The sequence below is a fragment of the Mytilus edulis genome, chromosome 12 (genome assembly GCF_963676685.1).
Source record: "Mytilus edulis chromosome 12, xbMytEdul2.2, whole genome shotgun sequence".
Classification (NCBI taxonomy): domain Eukaryota; kingdom Metazoa; phylum Mollusca; class Bivalvia; order Mytilida; family Mytilidae; genus Mytilus; species Mytilus edulis.
This window is the reverse complement of record NC_092355.1, coordinates 27726969-27747176: the sequence shown is the minus strand read 5'-3', so window position 1 is coordinate 27747176 and position 20208 is coordinate 27726969. Positions and strand designations below refer to the sequence as shown.

Genomic DNA, 20208 nt, shown 5'->3' with positions numbered 1-20208 from the left:
CATTTGTATAAACTTCAAGATTATAAAAAAAAAACCGGTTTTTTTCTAAAGTGAACATTGATTGGTTAAATATTTCTCAGTCATGTCCTGTGTTTGAATTTGTTTGTTAGCTTTTTGGTAATGAATGTTTGTCTCTAATATTTAATTAACTGTGCATTTGTATTCAGATATCGCAGATCAAATTTATTCGTTCATTGTTTAATCATACGTTTTTTGATTGAGTTAAGTCTGCCAATTGATATTTTATCGTATGTTTTTCTTTGTTGTGATGTTATGCTATTGTTTCAGAAAAAGGGAAAAGGTTTGGATCCATTAAAACGTTTAATCCCGCTGCAAATGTTTGCACCTGTCCTAAGTCAGGAATCTGATGTACAGTAGTTGTCGTTTGTTTATGTAATATATACGTGTTTCTCGTTTCTCGTTTTGTTTATATAGATTAGACCGTTGGTTTGCCCGTTTGAATGGTTTTACACTAGTAATTTTGGGGCCCTTTATAGCTTGTTGTTCGGTGTGAGCCAAGGCTCCATGTTGAAGGCCGTACTTTAACCTATAATGGTTTACTTTTTAAATTGTTATTTGTATGGAGAGTTGTCTCATTGGCACTCACACCACATCTTCCTATATCTATAAGCAGAGAAAATTGTTCGTTGGCTTTATGACAACAAGAATACTAAAAATCCGGACTGAAAATTTGGCGTAGTACTTTCATTATGTCGAAGATCCGCGATGTCGCGGGTGTGTTCTAACTTAAATAACAGTTTAAAAAAGTTTAAAAAAAAAAATACTACAATTACACAATTTCACAGTTCTTATCTCAATAAGAAAAAAAATGTAATTTAAAAAAGATCAAAGTAAGCTTGTATAATTCCTATTTTTTAATTAGATTTATCATGAATGTATCCAATGTCTATACAAAATATAGTAACAGTTTATAGTTGTTCTATATACTTATGCAATGATGTAAAAGAACAAACACTAAAAAAAGAGAGAAATATTTTTATAAAAACTTAAAACAACCTCAGATCTCAGAATGAATAATCGAGTTAATATATATTCTTTGTATGTTTATAATCTTGTATGAATATTGTTAGTGCTTCATAAGCCTCTAAAGGCTGGCTGATATGATATACTATTGCTAATGTATTGAAATGTAATTGTAATTTCATGTATATTGTAATCAGGTTGCACTTTAAATAAAATAAAATCTAATCTAATCTATACTTATTGAAGTTATTGTGACTAGATCTATGTTTCCCCTAAATTCTTTGTAAATACTAGTTGTTTCGAGTATATTATTTATCATTTATCATGTAAGTTTATATATTTATATAACACAGAAAAGCATGAAAATAAGTTAATTTAAACTTATAAATAAAATATTCAGGATTTTGGGGAAAAGGGGGCAAAACATCTGTCCTGTCCGTAAGTAACTTTGATAGATATAGTCGACGTCACTGCCGTCACAATGCTATCTAATCTATATTAACTTCGTGTTTCCGCACTGAAAGTCACAGCTTTGACGATTACATGCGTGGCTTATTTGATCTTATTTACAATCTAAAAGAAATAAATGTTCAGTAAAACGTTACATTGCATATATTGGTGCACAGAAAAAATAAACTGATTTTTTTTTATTATTATAATTGTTACAATGTAAAATTTAAAATTGAGAATGGAAATGGGGAATGTGCCAAAGAGATCATAGAAAAAAAAATAATAAAAAAAAAATAATAAAAAAAATAGGCCGATTTTGTTTTAGTCCGAGTTATCCAGCAGCGAAGCCAGTAATGATTGCTGTACACCCCTATTATCTTTGAAATAGAATAGTCCTTACCTGTAAGGTAAATTTCAAAATGGCGAAATCAAGAGGTGACTGGCTCCTCGTAGCAGGGCTAGTATTTTCGGGATTTGCCCTTCTTTTTCTTGTAATTGGTTTCGCGACACCACACTGGTTGGAACTAGACACAAAGTTTATAACAAACAGTGGGTTTGAAAAGCTTGGATTGTGGGAAGCGTGCTTTAACAACTGGGCATATTACAGAGACTATACTGGCAAAACTTACAACGGATGTTGGTGGATATTTTCGTACGAATATCGTCCAATATGGAGTTATATCAACCCTCGTAAGTCTTGTTTATATTTGAGTAAAACTGTCAAAAAAGAAATAAGAAATAATGTCGTTTTGATGACTTTAAAATACCTGAAATTACCTGTGGGAGAAATCATTGTTATTGTTTACTTCCGGTATTTTGAAAAGAAAGGATGATTCTTACTTTGTCATATTATAGTGTTGATTTGTTACATGAACGACATTTTTACATAGATTCATACTTGCATTAATCTGTTGTCCCTGTTTACTTCCATTTAAATGATTTTAAAATAATAAATGGATTTTGTTTTTTGGGGGAAAAAGGGGGGGGGGTAGGAATCTGGGTCCGTTCGCGCCCATTTATGTTCGCACCCAATCATGTTCGCCCCCTTTCATTTTCGCACCCGACACATTCGCGCCCAATTTTTATTTTATTTGTTTATTAACTTGGTAATCAAGTTTTGGCAAGTGTATACATGTACCTATAACATTGTATAAGTATATTTGTTGTCATTGTCCTAAATTAAAGTGTGACAACGTGTTTTTTTTGTGTTGAATTAATCTTAATCTTGTTTTGGTTTAATGTATTGCTAACTTTTATTTTATTGTTTCAAAATAAAGTGACTCAGACTCTGACAACGTATTTGTTTTGTGTTGAATAAATTTTAATCATGCTTTGGTTTAAGTGTTCATGTACATTGTACATATATATTGCTATGATTTTTTGTTTCATTGTTTCAGATCAAAGGGGCCAAGCTGTTAAAATCTCTTGTGTTTTTCATTTAAAATCTTCAATGTTTTATTCAACTGGAATTTTGTTTAAAATTGGGTGCGAACGTGTGAGGTGCGAAGTTGTAGGGTGCTAAAGCGTATTGGACGCGAACGGACCTGATACCGGGGGGTAGTAGTCGTAAAATAATTATGAGGCTGATGCCTTTTGTTATTCGAATTCTTTAAGTATGACGAATTCACAGATCAGATCAACTGAACTTGGCGACCACAATACTCATATTTGTATATAAATAATGTACTATTATTGTTGAAAAAAAATTAAAAAATCAATAGGGTTTGTTATTTTCAGATACATGTATGTGTTTTATCAACAATTTGTTGGAGTTTTTTTGTTTTAATGCATTTTGTCAGATATAAAAATTGAGACTTTTGCTTATACAAAATGAACTTTTATTCATTGACATGACTTATAACTAAATAGATATAGGAAGATGTGGTGTGAGTGCCAATGAGACAACTCTCCATACAAATAACAATTTAAAAAGTAAACCATTATAGGTTAAAGTACGGCCTTCAACACGGAGCCTTGGCTCACACCGAACAACAAGCTATAAAGGGCCCCAAAATTACTAGTGTAAAACCATTCAAACGGGAAAACCAACGGTCTAATCTATATAAACAAACATACTTAAATTAACACTCAATTAATTACGCAAAAAAGTATACAAAGAAACATACTTAAATTAATACATAATTATGATAATGTAATATTATATATGAATACCTGAAACAGGCGTACACAAACAAACCATCCTGCTGGGCCAAAACAAAACAGAAATTCAAGATAATGAAAGGGGTTGAGTGAGTTCAAGTGAAGCACTCGATTCCTATATCTAGTGAAAGAATGTGGCGAGACCAATGGGGGAAGAATACATAAGATGCATTCAACAACTTGTGAATCCACATGTGACTGAACATATTATCCAGTCTATTTTCAAATTAATACTTTCGAATAAATGCAGTAATAATAACATTCTACTTGATAAAATGTATTTATATTTTATATGAACAATACTTGTACGTTAGTTATTTTCCGACCATGTTTGAATCAAAATCATCATTTAAGGTTTGCTGGAACATTATAGATGATAGATATTACATTGTCTCCTTGACAATAACAACATATTAGTTGTTATTTCATTTACTTTTTTTTTTGACATCTTATGTATTTGAAGATTTTTTTTCATCAAATAATCGATCACAGATATCAATTGTTTCAAAACGTTAAACAATATCCTGAAATTCATTACATGACGTCACAAGGTATCGGTTTTTAGATATTCTAAAAATAACCGTGCAATATGCTTTTTGCCGGTCAATATGCTTTTTGCTATCCGCCGTTTTCTCTCTACCTTCGGTAATATATTATAACATGTGACTATCCCTAAACGAATCAAATTTGTTAAAATATATATACGAATTAATAATATTACAAAATGTACATACAACATATATAGAGATTAATACATGGCCTTTTCCATATCGGCCAGGGTATCATCCTGAAACCCCCATATAAGCCTGAGACGTAGTAGAAGTGTTGATATGAGTCAAGAGATGATACCTGGGTCGATCATGGAAAAGACCGTGTATTTATCTCTTTATCATATACTTCCGACAATTGTTTTATGTACATTTGTACATGATGTATAATGATAAAGCAGAATAATTTGTTTACATACATGTACAATGTATTGTATATTTATTTTTAGCATGGTTCCTTGGAATCCAAGTAATGATGACTTTGGCTTTACTAGCAGAGATTTCAGTGGTATTACTGGCATTGTTGTTCCTGATTGGATGTTGTCCAGGGAGAAATAGTGTCTGTGGACTATTTATTCTTGGTGGTATAGGATTATGTTCAGGTACAGTACATTGAAGCATGATCATGATCATACATGTATGAACTATAAACATTGTAAGGTATACCTCAATGTGACAGCAATCTTACAACAATCTTACAACAAAAAAATGGGCTTATGATGAATTTTCAATGGTTTACTGTATTACAATATAACACAAATTAAAGGAAATGATGAGACAGCAACCTATAACAAAAAAAATACTCAAGGGTAGCGCACAATCTTTAAGGATAAATGAAGTCAGGTGTTTTAAGAAACGGACTTGTGAACAAATTAAACTGAACAAAGATTATACATGTATATCAAAGATCTTAATTATTTTATGTACATGTACAAACGTAGGTGCTAGCAAGACCAAAAATACATAATAACATTTAAGGAATGACTGTAATATTTTTTCTGTCTATGAAGAAATAACATAAAAAATGTGGAGGAGCACACTGAATAATCTGTATAGCGGGTTATTTTAAAGTGTGCACCACATTTTTTATGTTATTTGGAATAGACAGAAAAAATATTACAGTCGTTTCTTACAATTTAATTCTAAATTCCATTTTAAACCAGATTAAACCATGAAAAATGTTGATGATGCAGGGTCACTTGACAAAATTATGTCTTTGAGCTGATAAACATAGCAATGTCAACCAATCAGAAGAAGCATTACATCAGAAACTAAATTATTAAGATATACATGATATATGACAAATGGACACCATTTCTGATACCTCAATCCTCTCCATGTTAAACTTGATGTCACGAGAAAACTAAGACATAAAATTAAAGAACATTCCATTCAAATCAGTACAGGTCTATAGGTAAAACACTACAACTGTATGATTTTGGTATACATAATGAAGATGACCATTTGTTCAGTCAAAATATTTTCGTCAACACAATTTTGTATCATCTTTGCATGTTACCATCTTAAATTATTATTATGCTTAGTATCACCAACATTACCTATTCTAGAAGATCTAGTACATATTAAATTTACTGTTTGATAATTTTTTAATAGACCTCTATATATACATATATATAAATCATCTAAATACACAAATGTGTTACAAATGTAGTCAACAATCTTTCTTACTTAAAAGTTATATTTATATGTATAGATAACTAATTGATGTATGCAAAAAAGCACCATACCAAGATACATTTGTAAGTTTGAATTTACTGTAAGCTTCACATATATTTTATAAATCAATTTCAATTTTTTACTTGTTCAATTTCAGGTATTTTGACTGCCATATGTACCGTTATATTTGGAGCGAAGTCTGTTGTGGACAGACAATGGATAGAGAATCCAGATAAGAATTTCCTGTCCTGGTCGTTCGGATGCGTTGTATTTTCTGGTTTCCTAATCCTGTTCGGAGGAATGTGTATCATTGTATCTGCTCTACAGGTGCGATTAGCAAACCAGTACAGCCACAGGGCCAAGCCATATGCAGGATACGAAGCTCGACACGAACCTCCTTATTACTCATAAGAGGTCAAGGAATGAAGCCTCAGACTTAATTTTATGTACATCTTTTTCATTTTGAAAAAAAATGTATTTAATGTACAGGTGTCATTCTTGATCTGTGTGATCTTCAAAGATTCTTTTACATTGTCATGATTGTTGTAGACTTTTTAATGACTTTTATATATACATTCTGTACATGTACTCGTAAGGGTTTTTTATATGAATTTTAATTTTAGAGATAATTTTTTGGGGCAGATTGACACAAGTTCTATTGATATATTTTAAGAACACAATTGCTTAAGAAAATATATTATTTGTATCAAAGTGGTGAAATATTGGATTTTTTCTCTTATTTTGACAAATTGAGACAATACGAAGAAAAAAAAGGCTCACATTTTATGCAAAATGCAATAAATAAATGATTGCTTTAAAGAGTTGTCTTATAAACAAAATGCCATCTTCATACATGTTTTTAAACACCTACTCTGTTTTTTGAAAAAATATGTTGATATAATTTTTGAATTTCAAATAAGCATTTTATGAAACTTTTTCCATTATTTTTTTAAATTGTTTATACATATACAGTTTTGTACATGCACAAAGTTATCAAATGGAAAAGAAAATCAGCAAATATGTGTAAATACATTCCAATTTTTTATAAATTTAAATTTTTTAATAATTATTTTGTGTAATATATTTGTAAATATATAAGCCTCTTGAGACAGAGTCTCAACACTGTACATATTCATTTTATTAAGCAAGATATATATTTCTAAATTGTGTGATGTATCATAATATCATGTGCCATTGTTGTATATTTTTACCATGGTGAGAAAATGTATATTATTTTGAGATACTTGTACTAATTTGAAATTGATGAGTTGTGTGAAACATACCATTTTTGAAAATTTTGATGAGTCCCAGCAATGTGAAAATGTGAAATTTGAAAACTTTAGTGAGTCCCATAAGAACATGACATTTTTGCACCCATTATGAAAAATAGAAAGAATTCCTGTTTTTGGATCATCTTTTTTTTTAAATCTCTCATGTATATGTCTGAATTATTGATTTTTTAAAAATGAAATCTCTGAAAACTTCAAAAAAGATAATATAAGATATTTCTAAATAAGATATGCCATGTTTTCTTTTTTATAGAAATGGCCATGCAACAAAATGAACAAACTCATCTCATTTAGATCATGTTATCAGTACCAGACTTCACTGTGTAAAGTAAATAATGCTTATATGTTAAAATTTTGTATTTGGGGATAGAATTTTGATATATTGGTACTCTTGATTCTTATATCTCTCATATTAATTAAGTGCATCTTTATGTCAATTTGACAAAGCATTCAAATCACCAGTCATCCTTCAAATCTTTTAAAGGGAAGCTACTGCAAACAAATTGAGAATCAGACAAAAATCCCCTTTTCTGTTATTCAGGACATGCAGGATGGTTTATTCAAATATTTAATAGTTGTAAATTTTTGTTGTTCATATTTATTGTAGGTATAATTTTATTGCAAGCTGTTTTTACTTTTGAATGTCAAGTATTATCATTAAAAAGGAAAAAATACACCTCTTAATATTGATTGCGATATTTTTTGAAAAGTTTTTAAAAATATATATATTCAGTTTTCAGTCTTTCTGATGAAAGTAAACCCAGAAAAGAAACACTCAAAAATTCTTTACAAGGACAATGAACACCTGTTTAAATCAATTGCAATATTTTATAAAAATTTTCAAATATTCAGCTTTAGTCTTTCTGATGAAGTCCAGAAAAGAAACACTTAAAATTCTCAATTTGTTTTTTTGTTGTGTTTTTTCAAAATGATTCATATACAAAGGGAGACAACAAGATTATATTTTATGAAAGAAACATTGGTAAAGGTATTCCTATAGTACTGCTTCGCTTATTTTACATAAATTGCATATTTGTATTCAGACATCTTTTAAAATGAGATTTTTCTCTTTTGTACTAACATTATTTTTGATAGCTTTTTAAAATATAGGTTGTTGACAACAAAGAAATAGATAAACACAAAACAACAAACAAAATTACTTTTGAGAATAAGAAATACATTAACAAATTGAAGACCCATTGGTGGCCTTCGGCTGTTGTCTGCTCTTTGGTCAGGTTGTCACATAGTGAGAAATTGTAAATGTATCAGGTTATATCTTCAAGATTTTATTTATAAATGGAAATACTGAACAATTTGAAGGCAAAAATTGAAAAAAACTACCGAACTATTGGAAAATTTGAAACAACTATATTTAACATGAATTAACTTTAAATTATTAAAATTATTACAGGAAAAATAGTAAATAACAGTTTTGTAATAAAACATGAATATTGTAACATGTACACTGGTATATATACTGAGTGGTTCTTCATTTCTATTTACAGATTGAAAATTCCTTTCAATATGTTCAATATAATCAATGCATACTTGAAAATAAAAAAGAAATAATTCTATTGTTGATGTATGATTTATTCTGAAAGGAATTTGTAAATCAGATAGAAACATGTTAGTACATGTACAATTAGAGTATGAATTTAAATCTTGCCTGTACTAGCATGACTTTAAACAACACTTGCTAAATCTATAGTATGCAAATCAAAATTCAGAAGTACCAGAATCCCATGTTATTGACCTTGATTTGATTTACTATAAATTTTTGGGATATTGAGAAAAATGAGAAAAATCCTAGTATTTAATTCATAAAAAAATTTCAAATTGGGTGTATTAACTATATATTGCGGTTATAACCCTGTCACATGTTTTGCAATAATTAAAACATTCCCAAGAGAAAACGAAAACGGGATCCATCGGGATCCCAATGCAATCCCGGTGAAATTGTCGGGATAAACCGGGATAAGCATCTGGAGGCGGGATCCCATTCGGGATTAATTGCAATAGTTTCTGAATTTAGTTTTCGATCAAACTCAACCTTCAGCATGCAAAAGGATCAAATGCTGTTGATATCCCTGTTTATCCCCTACTTGCAGAGTAGATGGTATATACCACAGCCTTGATTTTCTATTCATCTTGTATTTTATTTTTTTTCTATTGTTTTACCCCTTACAGTCCTTCCTTCTATCAAATTATGGGTATAGCTATCCTATAGTTTAAGTGCTAGGAAGTTTTCACTTTGTTGGCTGTTAGAAGATATAGGAAGATGTGGTAAGAGTACCAATGAGACAACTCTCCATCCAATGTACATGTATTAAAGGGGTAAATGTAGTCAGGATTTTGAATCTTATTGATATATCATCTTTTAGGAAAAAGTTGAACTCTGTCATTTTTGGACTATATATTTGCATAAAATGTGCATAGGGTTTCCAGATAACCTCTCCTTTGGTTTGAATGCTTAACAGTTTTATCTTTACTGGCTGTTAGAACATATTTTGAAGGTGTGCATGTGGTCAGGATGCATCTTTTATTGCAGAAAGCTTGACATAAGGATAGTGATCTGGCTGCAGCAGCAGCATTAACTAACTACTTAAAAGCTTATTATTTTAGAAGGTTGAAGACCTAGATGCTTCATAATTTTGATAAAGATGCCTTAGGTTATGAAGTTTCTGTCCTTCATATGTCCTTGTCCTTGACCTTATTTTCATGGTTCAATGACTACTTGAAAAATAAAATATTGGTGGACTTCGGCTGTTGTCTTCTCTACGGCCGGGTTGTTGTCTCTTTGACACTTTCCCTATTTCCATTCTCAATTTTATAATGTTAATTTCTCCCTTAATATGAGTAATAGGATAACTTTATTCAGTATGTATGTACCTTGCAAGGTCTCATATATACCAGTCAGACACTCTTTATAAGACCCTTTCTATTTTTGGTGTATTGAGTGATTGTACGTTGTACATGACGAATTGTTATGTGTCATCTGAATTTGACCTCAATTTAATGATTCAGTGGTTAAGCTTTTGCGTTTTGCCATTTTTGTCGAGCCTGCAACTTTTGTTGCAGAAAGCTCGACATAGGGATAGTGATCCGGCGGCGGCTAAGGCTACTTTGTATATAGATGCTTCATGTTACGAAGTTTCCGTCAGTCACATGTCCAATGTCCTTGACCTCATTTTCATGGTTCAGTGACCACTTGAAAAAAAGTTCAAATTTTTTGTAATGTTGAATTCTCACTTATTATAAGTAATAGGATAACTATATTTGATATGTGCATACCTTGCAATGTCCTCGTGTTTGTCAGACAGTTTTCACTTGACCTCGACCTCATTTCATGGATCAGTGAACAAGGTTAATTTTAGTGGTCAAGTCCATATCTCAGATACTATAAGCAATAGGGCTAGTATATTCGGTGTATGGAAGGACTGTAAGGTGTACATGTCCAACTGGCAGGTGTCATCTGACCTTGACCTCATTTTCATGGTTCAGTGGTTATAGTTAAATTTTTGTGTTTTGGTCTGTGGCCTTGACCTCATTTTCATGGTTCAGTGGTCAAAGTTAAGTTTTTGAGTTTTGGTCTTTTTATCTAATGCTATATGCCATAGGTCAACTATATTTGGTGTATGGAAATATTTTTTGATCTTTATGTCAGTCGAGCAGGTTTTATTTAACCGTGACCTCATTTTCACGGTTCATTGCACAGTGTTAAGTTTTTGTGTTTTGGTCTATTTTTCTTAAACTATAAGTAATGTGTCAACTATATATGTTGTATAGAAGCATTGTTAGCTGTACCTGTCTGCCTGGCATGGTTCATCTGACCTGGATCTCTTTTTCAAGGTTCATTGGTCTTTGTTTAGTTATCTTGGTTAATGTTAAGTTTATGTGACAGCTGTAATAAAGCTTAGCTTTATACTTAGGACTATCAACATAATATCAATGATTTGTATAGAAGGCGAGACATTTCAGCGTGTGCACTCTTGTTTGAATACTATATGCATAAGTCAACCATATTTGGTGTACAGAAAAATTTTAAGATTTATATGTCAGTCTGGCAGGTTTTATTTTACCCTGACCTCATTTTTCTGGTTCATTGCTCAGTGTTAATATAAAAAAGAAGATGTGGTATGATTGCCAATGAGACATTTTTCTGTCCACAAGAGACCAAAATGACACAGCCTTCAACAATGAGCAAATCCCATACTGCATAATCAGCTGTAAAAGGCCCTGAAATGACAATGTAAAACAATTCAAACGAGAAAACTAACGGCCCTATTTAAGTTTTTTTATTTTGGTTTATTTTTCTTAAACTATAAGCAATAGATCAATTTTATTTGTTGTATGGAATGATTAAAAGGTGCACGTGTCTGTATGGCAGATATCATCTGACCTTGACCTCATTTTCATGGTTCATGTGGTTCATTGGTCAATGTTTAGTTTTCATGCTTAATTTTGAATCTTAGATACGATAAGTAATAGATCAACTTAATTAAATGCATAGATTGATTGTAAGTTGTACATGTCTGTCTGGCATGGTACATCTGACCTTTACTTCTTTTTTTATGGATCATGTTAAGTTTTTAAAGGCAGTGCTTTAAGGCCTGACTGTCAAGTCATGAGGTTCATCTTTCCTTACGCAAATCTTTGCTGGGGGCCATTTTGCAAGAAATAGATCCGGAAATGTTTAAATTTCTCTTCTACTTTTTGTGGTATGTATTGGTTTTTGTTCCTTTCATTTACATTGGGAAATAAAGAAACGATCAGTGTGTATTGTTCGTTTTAAAAATCTGTTTATTAATGTGTCTTTTGCATTATAAGCAGTCAATCTGATTACAAACTATCATTATTCGAATTCCGTGTGGAAAGAGGTCCCTTCAATTTCGAGTACTATTTGCGATCTAAAGATATTTTAAAATCATTTCACTCGTTGATATAACATGATATTATAATTAAAAGTCGACTGACCGTGAATTATATTGCATAATATACAATTTAAAGTATTTCTGTACGTGAAGCCGTATGACGTTATAGTTATTTCGGTCTCAGTTATGTAAAATATGGAATTATCGTTCCTGAATAGGGTTCCACTAATTAAAGACAAGAAGCGTCAAAAAGTGATAAGAAGCGACAATAAAATTAAAATAGCGATAAGAAGCGACAATATAATTAATTTAGCGAGAAGAAGCGTCAAGAAGACTATATAGCGACTAAACATAAATAAAAAAAATTTCATTGCAACAACTTATTCCCCATAGATATTAAAAAAACATGCATTATTTTTTATTATAGGTGCGGTTATAAAACATTTTTTATGTTACTGTACATTGATAGATAAAAATATGTTTTTATTAAGGAGAAAGGGATTAGTTTTTATTAGATATAAACAAAAATATATTTTATGCACACGCTAAAAATTGGCCATCAAAACAAAAAAAATTCAATTTCCTTTTAAAGAATTTATTGAATCAAAACCATGCAATATCATTTCCTTTCTAACAGTGAAATTCTTCTTTTTCATAGGGACATATTTGATAGGTGTAGCTTCACCCTATCACATCAAATGAGAATAGCCTCGTGAGAGAATTACGATTCGCTTGTCCCTTGTTAGTTATTGTCGCTTCGTCACTAAATTAAACTTCTTGTCGCTGTTTGTCTCTAAAATTCTTCTTGTCTCTTATTAGTGAGACCAGTCAGTTCCGTCCTTAACTTCCGTTTTTGCACTGCAAAACAATCACACAATTAACGATGCATAGTCCTTGTTGGTGTGTACCTGAGTGTCATTTAAGAGGAGGACTTGCATTTCTAAATGACTTAATAAGAAGGAAAAGTTGGATCAACGCCATGGCTCAAACGTAGATTGTCATGTGCGATGCAATCGTAGAACCCATATCAATCAGCTGTTGTTTGCAAGGCACATTTTACTGAAAACGACTACGTTCAGGAAACTATTCATGGTAAAACTTTATTTTCTTTAAGAAATATATACTGTTATTTATATAATCGCCATGCAAGTAAACCAAAGTCTGTTTGCAACCGCAATTATCGTTTTAGAATAACAAGGGGGGTGAATTCAAGACGTCATAACTTTTGGGATTACGATTCAATATCATCTGTTTGACATTTTTTGGTTAATACTACAATTGTATGGTTTTTCTACAAGAGATATATTATTTTAGCAGTAATTATGTAAATTTCGGTTGTAATGACAAGAATTCATGAGCTATGCCTCAGGCTTTCTTGAAAAATATCAATGACAATGTAAACAGGAACAAAACATTGACATGAATGATGCTCTCCACCTATGTTATAGTTATTTAGGTATGTGTGTTGCACAAGTCTTTCACAAGTTTCAAAAAAGCTAATGTTATAAAACTTTTTTCAGGGCACATACCCACTTTATAGAGACTTGAGGGGGAGGACAGGGGTAAGGGACACAGGGAGAAAGGGGGTAGGAGAAAGGAGAAAGGGGGTAGGAGAAAGGAGAGGAAGGCTGGGAGAAAGGAGAAAAAATAAAATATCTCTCCTTTTAAAAAATGATCTAATATTTCAAGAAAAAATATCTCAAAAGATGTTTTATTCTAATGGGAGAAAGGAGAACGGGGTAAGGAGAAAGGAGAAGAGGGGTGGGAGAAGGGAGAAGGGTACCCCCTGTCCTCCCCCTCAGACTTGTCTACTGCCATGCATTCCCATCCTATTTTCATGCACCATTTGTAAGCAAGAGACTGAATGGTTTACAAAATTAAAAATCAGAACGGTGTCCCGTTAAACCAAAAGAACTAAACTGGATGAATATTGTAGGAGAAATCTAGAGGAAAGTTTTGATTTGTGAAATTGGTTTTCCTGAACAGATGTACATTCATCCTGCAGGAAAGATTTATAACTGTCCACCACCAACTGACGAGCTAATGTTGAGCTTCACAGATGGAATTACTCAAACACCATAAATGCCTATGTTTTCAGCACAGATTTCACAAATCATGACACAGCTGTGCATTTTTATGCCCCACCTACGATAGTAGGGGGGCATTATGTTTTCTGGTCTGTGCGTCCGTTCGTCTGTTGTACCGTTCGTCCGTCCGTCTGTCCCTCTTTAGGTTAAAGTTTTTGGTCAAGGTAGTTTTTGATGAAGTTGAAGTCCAATCGACTTCAAACTTGGTACACATGTTCCCTATGATATGATCTTTTTAATTTTAATGCCAAATTAGAGTTTTTACCCCAATGTCACGGTCCACTGAACATGGAAAATGATAGTGCGAGTGGGGCATTCGTGTACTGGGGACACATTCTTGTTTATACCTGTTAAGAGTCGAAAACTAAATATTATTTTTATATATTAAATAAACATATATTGTGTCATTTTAGAACTTATATTTTTCCAAAGGATGCATGAATGAAAGTAGTGAAATTCATTTTGCTTTGATATATAGATTTGAATTACAATTGTTCATGTTATTGTAATGCATATAAAAATAAGGAGATGTGGCACAATGTAAATATATGATATTCTGTGAGTTTATCAAACTAAAGGGGATAAGAAATGGGTATAAGCAGTTACAGGACTGTACTACTGTACAATCTCCAACAATGAGAAAAACTCATACTGTAAAGAGAATTTCATATTTACAAGTAAGTTTTGTTTTTGCATTGAATAATTTTCTTCTATTGTCTTAAAAGCAAATATGGGAAGTGGTTAAAATGCTAATGAGACAGCTTTTATGGCCACCAGATGTCATTGTTACCTTGATTAAAAAATCCTTTTTAACTCACCTGACCTGACTAATCGCTTGATTTCGTCGTCCATAAACTTTTACAAAAAATCTTCTCTGAAACTACTGTGCCAAATTTAACCAAACTTAGCCAAAATCATCATTGCGGTATCTAATTTAAAAAATGTGTGGTTAGACCCGGTCAACCAACCGAGATGGCCACTATGGCCAAAAATAGAACATACAGGTAAAATGTAGATTTTGGCTTATAACTCTGAAACCAAAGCATTTAGAGCAAATCTGACATAGGGAGAAATTGTCTCTTCAGATTTGTCTGAAAATTCCTGGGAAGATCTATCTGCCCAGGAATTTTTAGACAAATCTGACAACCCGTTGATGGATTGCTGCCCCCAAATTAGTAATTTGAAGGAAATTTTGCAGAGTTTGGTTATTATCTTAAATATTATTATAGATAGAGATAAATAATACAAATAAGTCAATATGACCAAAATTTTAAGTTGACCCCTTAAAGAGTTATTGCCCTTTATAGTCAATTTTTAACAATTTTCATAAATTTTTGTATTTTTTGTTAATTTTTAAAAAATATTTTCAACTGTAAATACTGGGCCATGTTTATTATAGATAGAGATAATTGTAGCACCAAGAATGTTCAGTAAAGAAAGATCTACAAACACATTCCCATCATCAAAAACACAATTTTGTCATTTTATATGTGTCCGTTGTTTAATATGCACATAGACCGTCCAAGGTGAGCGACACAGGCTCTTGAGAGTCTCTAGGTCATTAATACAGGTAGATAACTTTATCATGTTTATACTGAAAAATAATTTTGCTTGGAGGGAGATTTAAAAAAAGTTCTGTCTTCAAAAGAGTTGACATGTTACTATGTACATTAACCCTTATGTTACTTGATGTTCTAGCAATACACACAGAACGGAGACTAGTCAATCTTTGTGAACTATTTTTCATAGGATAGGAGTAATTGAATATGTGTATATAATCAATAATTAAAAATAGTTTTATTTACATTAAAAAGGAAAAGTTCTTATGTCTTAAAAATGCATTTCATGGCGAGGTACAGAAAATATACTGTAAACAGTAGACTATAGATATAGGTGAACTAGGTACAAGAGAACTCTAAATCTTAAATACTACAAACCACCTCTGTTCTATGGAAGATAATGATATAACTGGACTAGAAATACACACAACCTGTAATTAACTGCCTTTACAGCGCTTTCGCGCTTTGATTGTGTTAGTTGTACTAAAGCTGTATACTTAGGACCATCAACATAAAATCTCTGGTCAATAAGAAGGTGAGATATTTCAGCGTGTGCACTCTTGATATAAATATTTTTTCTTACGGAAGATATTTGCACTTTTTCATTTTTATACGACCGCAAACAAATTTTTACGGTCTTATATTGGTATGACGTTGGCGTCGTCATCGTCGTCCGAAGACACATTGGTTTTCGCACTATAGTTTAAGTAAATAGAAATCTATAGAATTTAAACAAGGTTTATGAACACAAAAGGAAGGTTGGGATTGATTTCGGGAGTTTTGGTCCCAACAGTTTAGGAATTAGGGGCCAAAAAGGGGCCCAAATAAGCATTTTTGTTGGTTTTCGTACCATAACTTTAGAATAAGTAAATAGAAATCTATGAAATTTAAACACAAGGTTTATGACCATAAAAGGAAGGTTGGGATTGATTTTGGGAGTTTTGGTCTCAACAGTTTAGGAATAAGGGGCCCAAAGGGTCCCAAATTAATTTTTTTTTGAATTCATCAAAATTTGAATAATTGGGGTTCTTTGATGTGCCGAATCTAACTGCGTATGTAGATTCTTAATTTTTGGTCCCGTTTTAAATTGGTCTACATTAAGGTCCAAAGGGTCCAAAACTAAACTTAATTTAATTTTTAACAAAAATTGAATCCTTGGGGTTCTTTGATATGCGGAATCTAAACATGTACTTAGATTTTTGATTATGGGCCCAGTTTTCAATTAGGTCCAAATAGGGGTCCAAAATTAAACTTTTTTTGATTTCAACAAAAATTGAGTTCTTGGGGTTCTTTGATATGCTGAATCTAAACATGTATTTCGATTTTGATAATGGGCCCAGTTTTCAAGCAAACAGCAGTGAACGGCAGCAACGTTGTCCTGGTACACCAGCAGCCAAGTAAAGAGCAGATAATTTTGATATGCCAAATTGTGTATGTGAATTTATATGCCAAATATTTTGTATAAACCGAAATGAGCCTAAATTTGTGTATGTGAGTTTTGCAAAAATAATTAGTGAGATGTTTTGTATGTACTAAAAAAAAATGATAGGTAAAATAAAATAAAATAAAATAAATATAAAACCAAAGGGTGTATGTAAATTTTGACTGCTTTGTGCTAGCCTACCGTAGTTGCAGGACTTTATAGTGCTAGTACACTGGAACACTATCCGCAGGAAGACAGCGCCCCACACTAATTAAAAATTGAATATATGGGGTTCTTTGATATATGCGGAATCTAACCATGTATTTAGATTTTTGATATTTGGGCCCAGTTATCAAAGTGGTCCACATTGAGGTTTAAAGGTCCAAAATTGAACTTTATTTGATTTCATCAAAAATTGAATGCTTGGGGTTCTTAGATATGCTGAATCTAACCATGTATTTAGATTTTGGATATTGGACCATAATAGGTAAATGTCCAATTTAAATTTTTTAAGTTTTTAAGTTAAGTTCTTAGACCAAATTCATTCTGTGTCAGAAACCTATGTTGTGTCAACTATTTAATCACAATCCAAATTCAGAGCTGTATCAAGCTTGAATGTTGTGTCCATACTTGCCCCATCTGTTCAGGGTTCGAACTCTGCGGTCGTATAAAGCTGCGCCCTGCGGAGCATCTGGTTAAAGTTTATGTTTGTATTAAGGGTGCATAGCCTTAACAGATAACTTCTGTGAACCATACCCCTATGGGCTCCCATGCTAAACTTTGTGTATCTTAGAATAACACATTTAATCAGCAGGGGCATCATGAGTGTCTCACTGACACAATTATACCTCAAAGAAAGTTATGCATTGTTCTAAAACAGTTATTAGTCCTTCAAAGTGAATAGAGGGGCATCACTTTGTACAATTAATTGGACATTTATCCGCAGTTTTATTGAACGAGAGGACAAAAATACCAAATAAAAATTAAGACTTCTACAAGTTCTACGTGGAAAACTGACCCAGAGCCTAACAAGTAAAACAATGTGTTAGGGTTCCGCTGAACCCTGTGTCTCGCCTAATTTTGCTGTTAATCGCAGACTCAACAAGAATGAGGAAAATAATAATAATAATATTTCTCTTGATACTATATTTTGATTGAAAGAAGTTTCTGTCCAAGTTTTTTGTAAAAATCCAGGATAGTTTATGAATCTTATAAATGTTATAAAAACTTTAACTGCATATTGTATATATATAATGTTTACTGGAAGAAAAACTAGTTCCATTTATAAATAAGTTAAATACGGGAAAAATTGATCATTTTTTTTACAAAATTTACTTCTGCATACTATCTTATGATCATAAACAAGCTTCTGCATACTATCTTATGATCATAAACAAGCTTCTGTCCAAGTTTGGTAGAATTCAAGGATAGTTTAAGAAAGTTATTGAAATTTTAAAAACTTCAACCACAGAGTGAATGTAATGTTTCCTGCATTATGATCATAAACAAGCTTCAGTCCAAAAATGCTGCAAGTTTGGTTTAATTGACATCGATTTTATATATATCCTTTTGGTCAATCAATTTTTCCCAAATTAAGTTAAGAGGGGGGTAGGGACGTCAGTGAAAAAACTATATGAATTAAGTTTTTTGATCCTACATTGAACTTTCGATGTCGTCCCTAAGTCATGTCCTTATTTATTATTAGACAAGTTAAATTTGACGTTTCCGTATGCTAACTTTAGTTAGCCTTAACCAAATGTTACAATTAATACACAATGGCTATAAACAACAAAGTTTTTACACAGATCAAGTTTGAATTAGGGTGGCGTCACTTTAACCGTTTTCGAGCACTGTTTTCGTAATTAGAAAAATTGTTGAAATTCCAGTTTTTGCACTAGCAACTTATTGCACTGACATGCATATTTAACAACCAGTGACATCTGTTTACGATGGTCACGTTCTTCTTAATTCATTAAAGTCTATTGACTGGTGGTGGTATATTTTTAATGACGTTTACCTATTGAATAACATTTCAATTGCATGTTGGAATATCGCATTTTGCACCTATCCCAAATCAGGGGATTCTGGCCTTCGTTAGTCTTGTATGTTTTTTTTTTTCAAGCATGGTTCCCCTGAATTCGTATACATTGCTGTTTATGGGCCTGTTGACGCCTGCCTTTGGGTGTATAATATTTCCAATGTGTGTTGAAGACCATTTGATGGCTTAGGGCCTCTTTTCAATTCTCCATGTTATTTTAGGATTCTTAATTGAGTATCACGTTTTTTTTTGGTTGTTTATGTCTAGCCACAGAAGATTCAGAATATGACTGATTGATTTATTGTTGGTGTTCAAAAGAAATTTTAACACTCTTTGCTGTATCGATCATTATAGCGACCACTTGTAATAGGTCGAGAGAACAGAATTCGACTAGCGTATTTCATAACTTTGAAATATGAATTATAAAAGGAACTGACAAATAATATCTGGATTTCTGTTGGAAAATCTGGTAAATAGTTAGGGGACAACCTTGCACCTGCAGCTTTCTCAAAAAACGAGAGAACTAGTCAATCAATTCTTAAAAAAAAATTATATGTCGATTGTAAACTGCCAACCGAAGCCCGGACAATTGAGGAGGAAAGTTATTTATTTCCTAAATACTAGTAGATGCAAATATTAATGTTACAATGAATTTTAAAATTAAGCGGTTCAAACGTATAGGATTTGTTCAAATGAATTATGCCGCAAAAGGGTGTATTTTTAGCGCAAAGGGATTTGTCCCGTTCTTTTTTATTTAAATTGTTTTGATTAGAGCGTTACTGGTGATAAGATGTATCGAATATTCGTGCTGTTAATTCTTTATTTTACTATGTTTTGTTATTGTTTGTCCTTTCGTCGGTTATTTTCGTCATGGTATTGTCTTATTTTACAGGACTTTTAGATTACCCTTATGATCTTGTCACTCTCTTTCTCTTTTCTTTGATAAACAGAACACAGAAAATTCTTTCAGTGAAAAACCCAGACCATAAGAACACAACATGAGGTAACACTAGTAACAATAAGTTGTGCATCAACGAATGCAGTCTGTAGCTGTCATGCAAATAACTTCAAGTTGTCCATTGCTAATCAATGTTGATCATTGACATTTTACTTAGTTTCTTT

General features: G+C 32.0%; 1 protein-coding gene across 1 annotated transcript; it reads left to right on the top strand.

Annotated features, from left to right (window-relative positions):
* Positions 1 to 1785: 1785 nt before the first annotated feature.
* LOC139498170 (uncharacterized) lies at positions 1786 to 8684 on the top strand. Its single transcript, XM_071286502.1, has 3 exons — positions 1786 to 2124; positions 4592 to 4744; positions 5977 to 8684. The coding sequence occupies exons 1-3, from the start codon at positions 1854 to 1856 to the stop codon at positions 6228 to 6230; spliced, it is 678 nt and encodes a 225-aa protein (XP_071142603.1). The 5' UTR covers positions 1786 to 1853; the 3' UTR covers positions 6231 to 8684.
* Positions 8685 to 20208: the final 11524 nt, after the last annotated feature.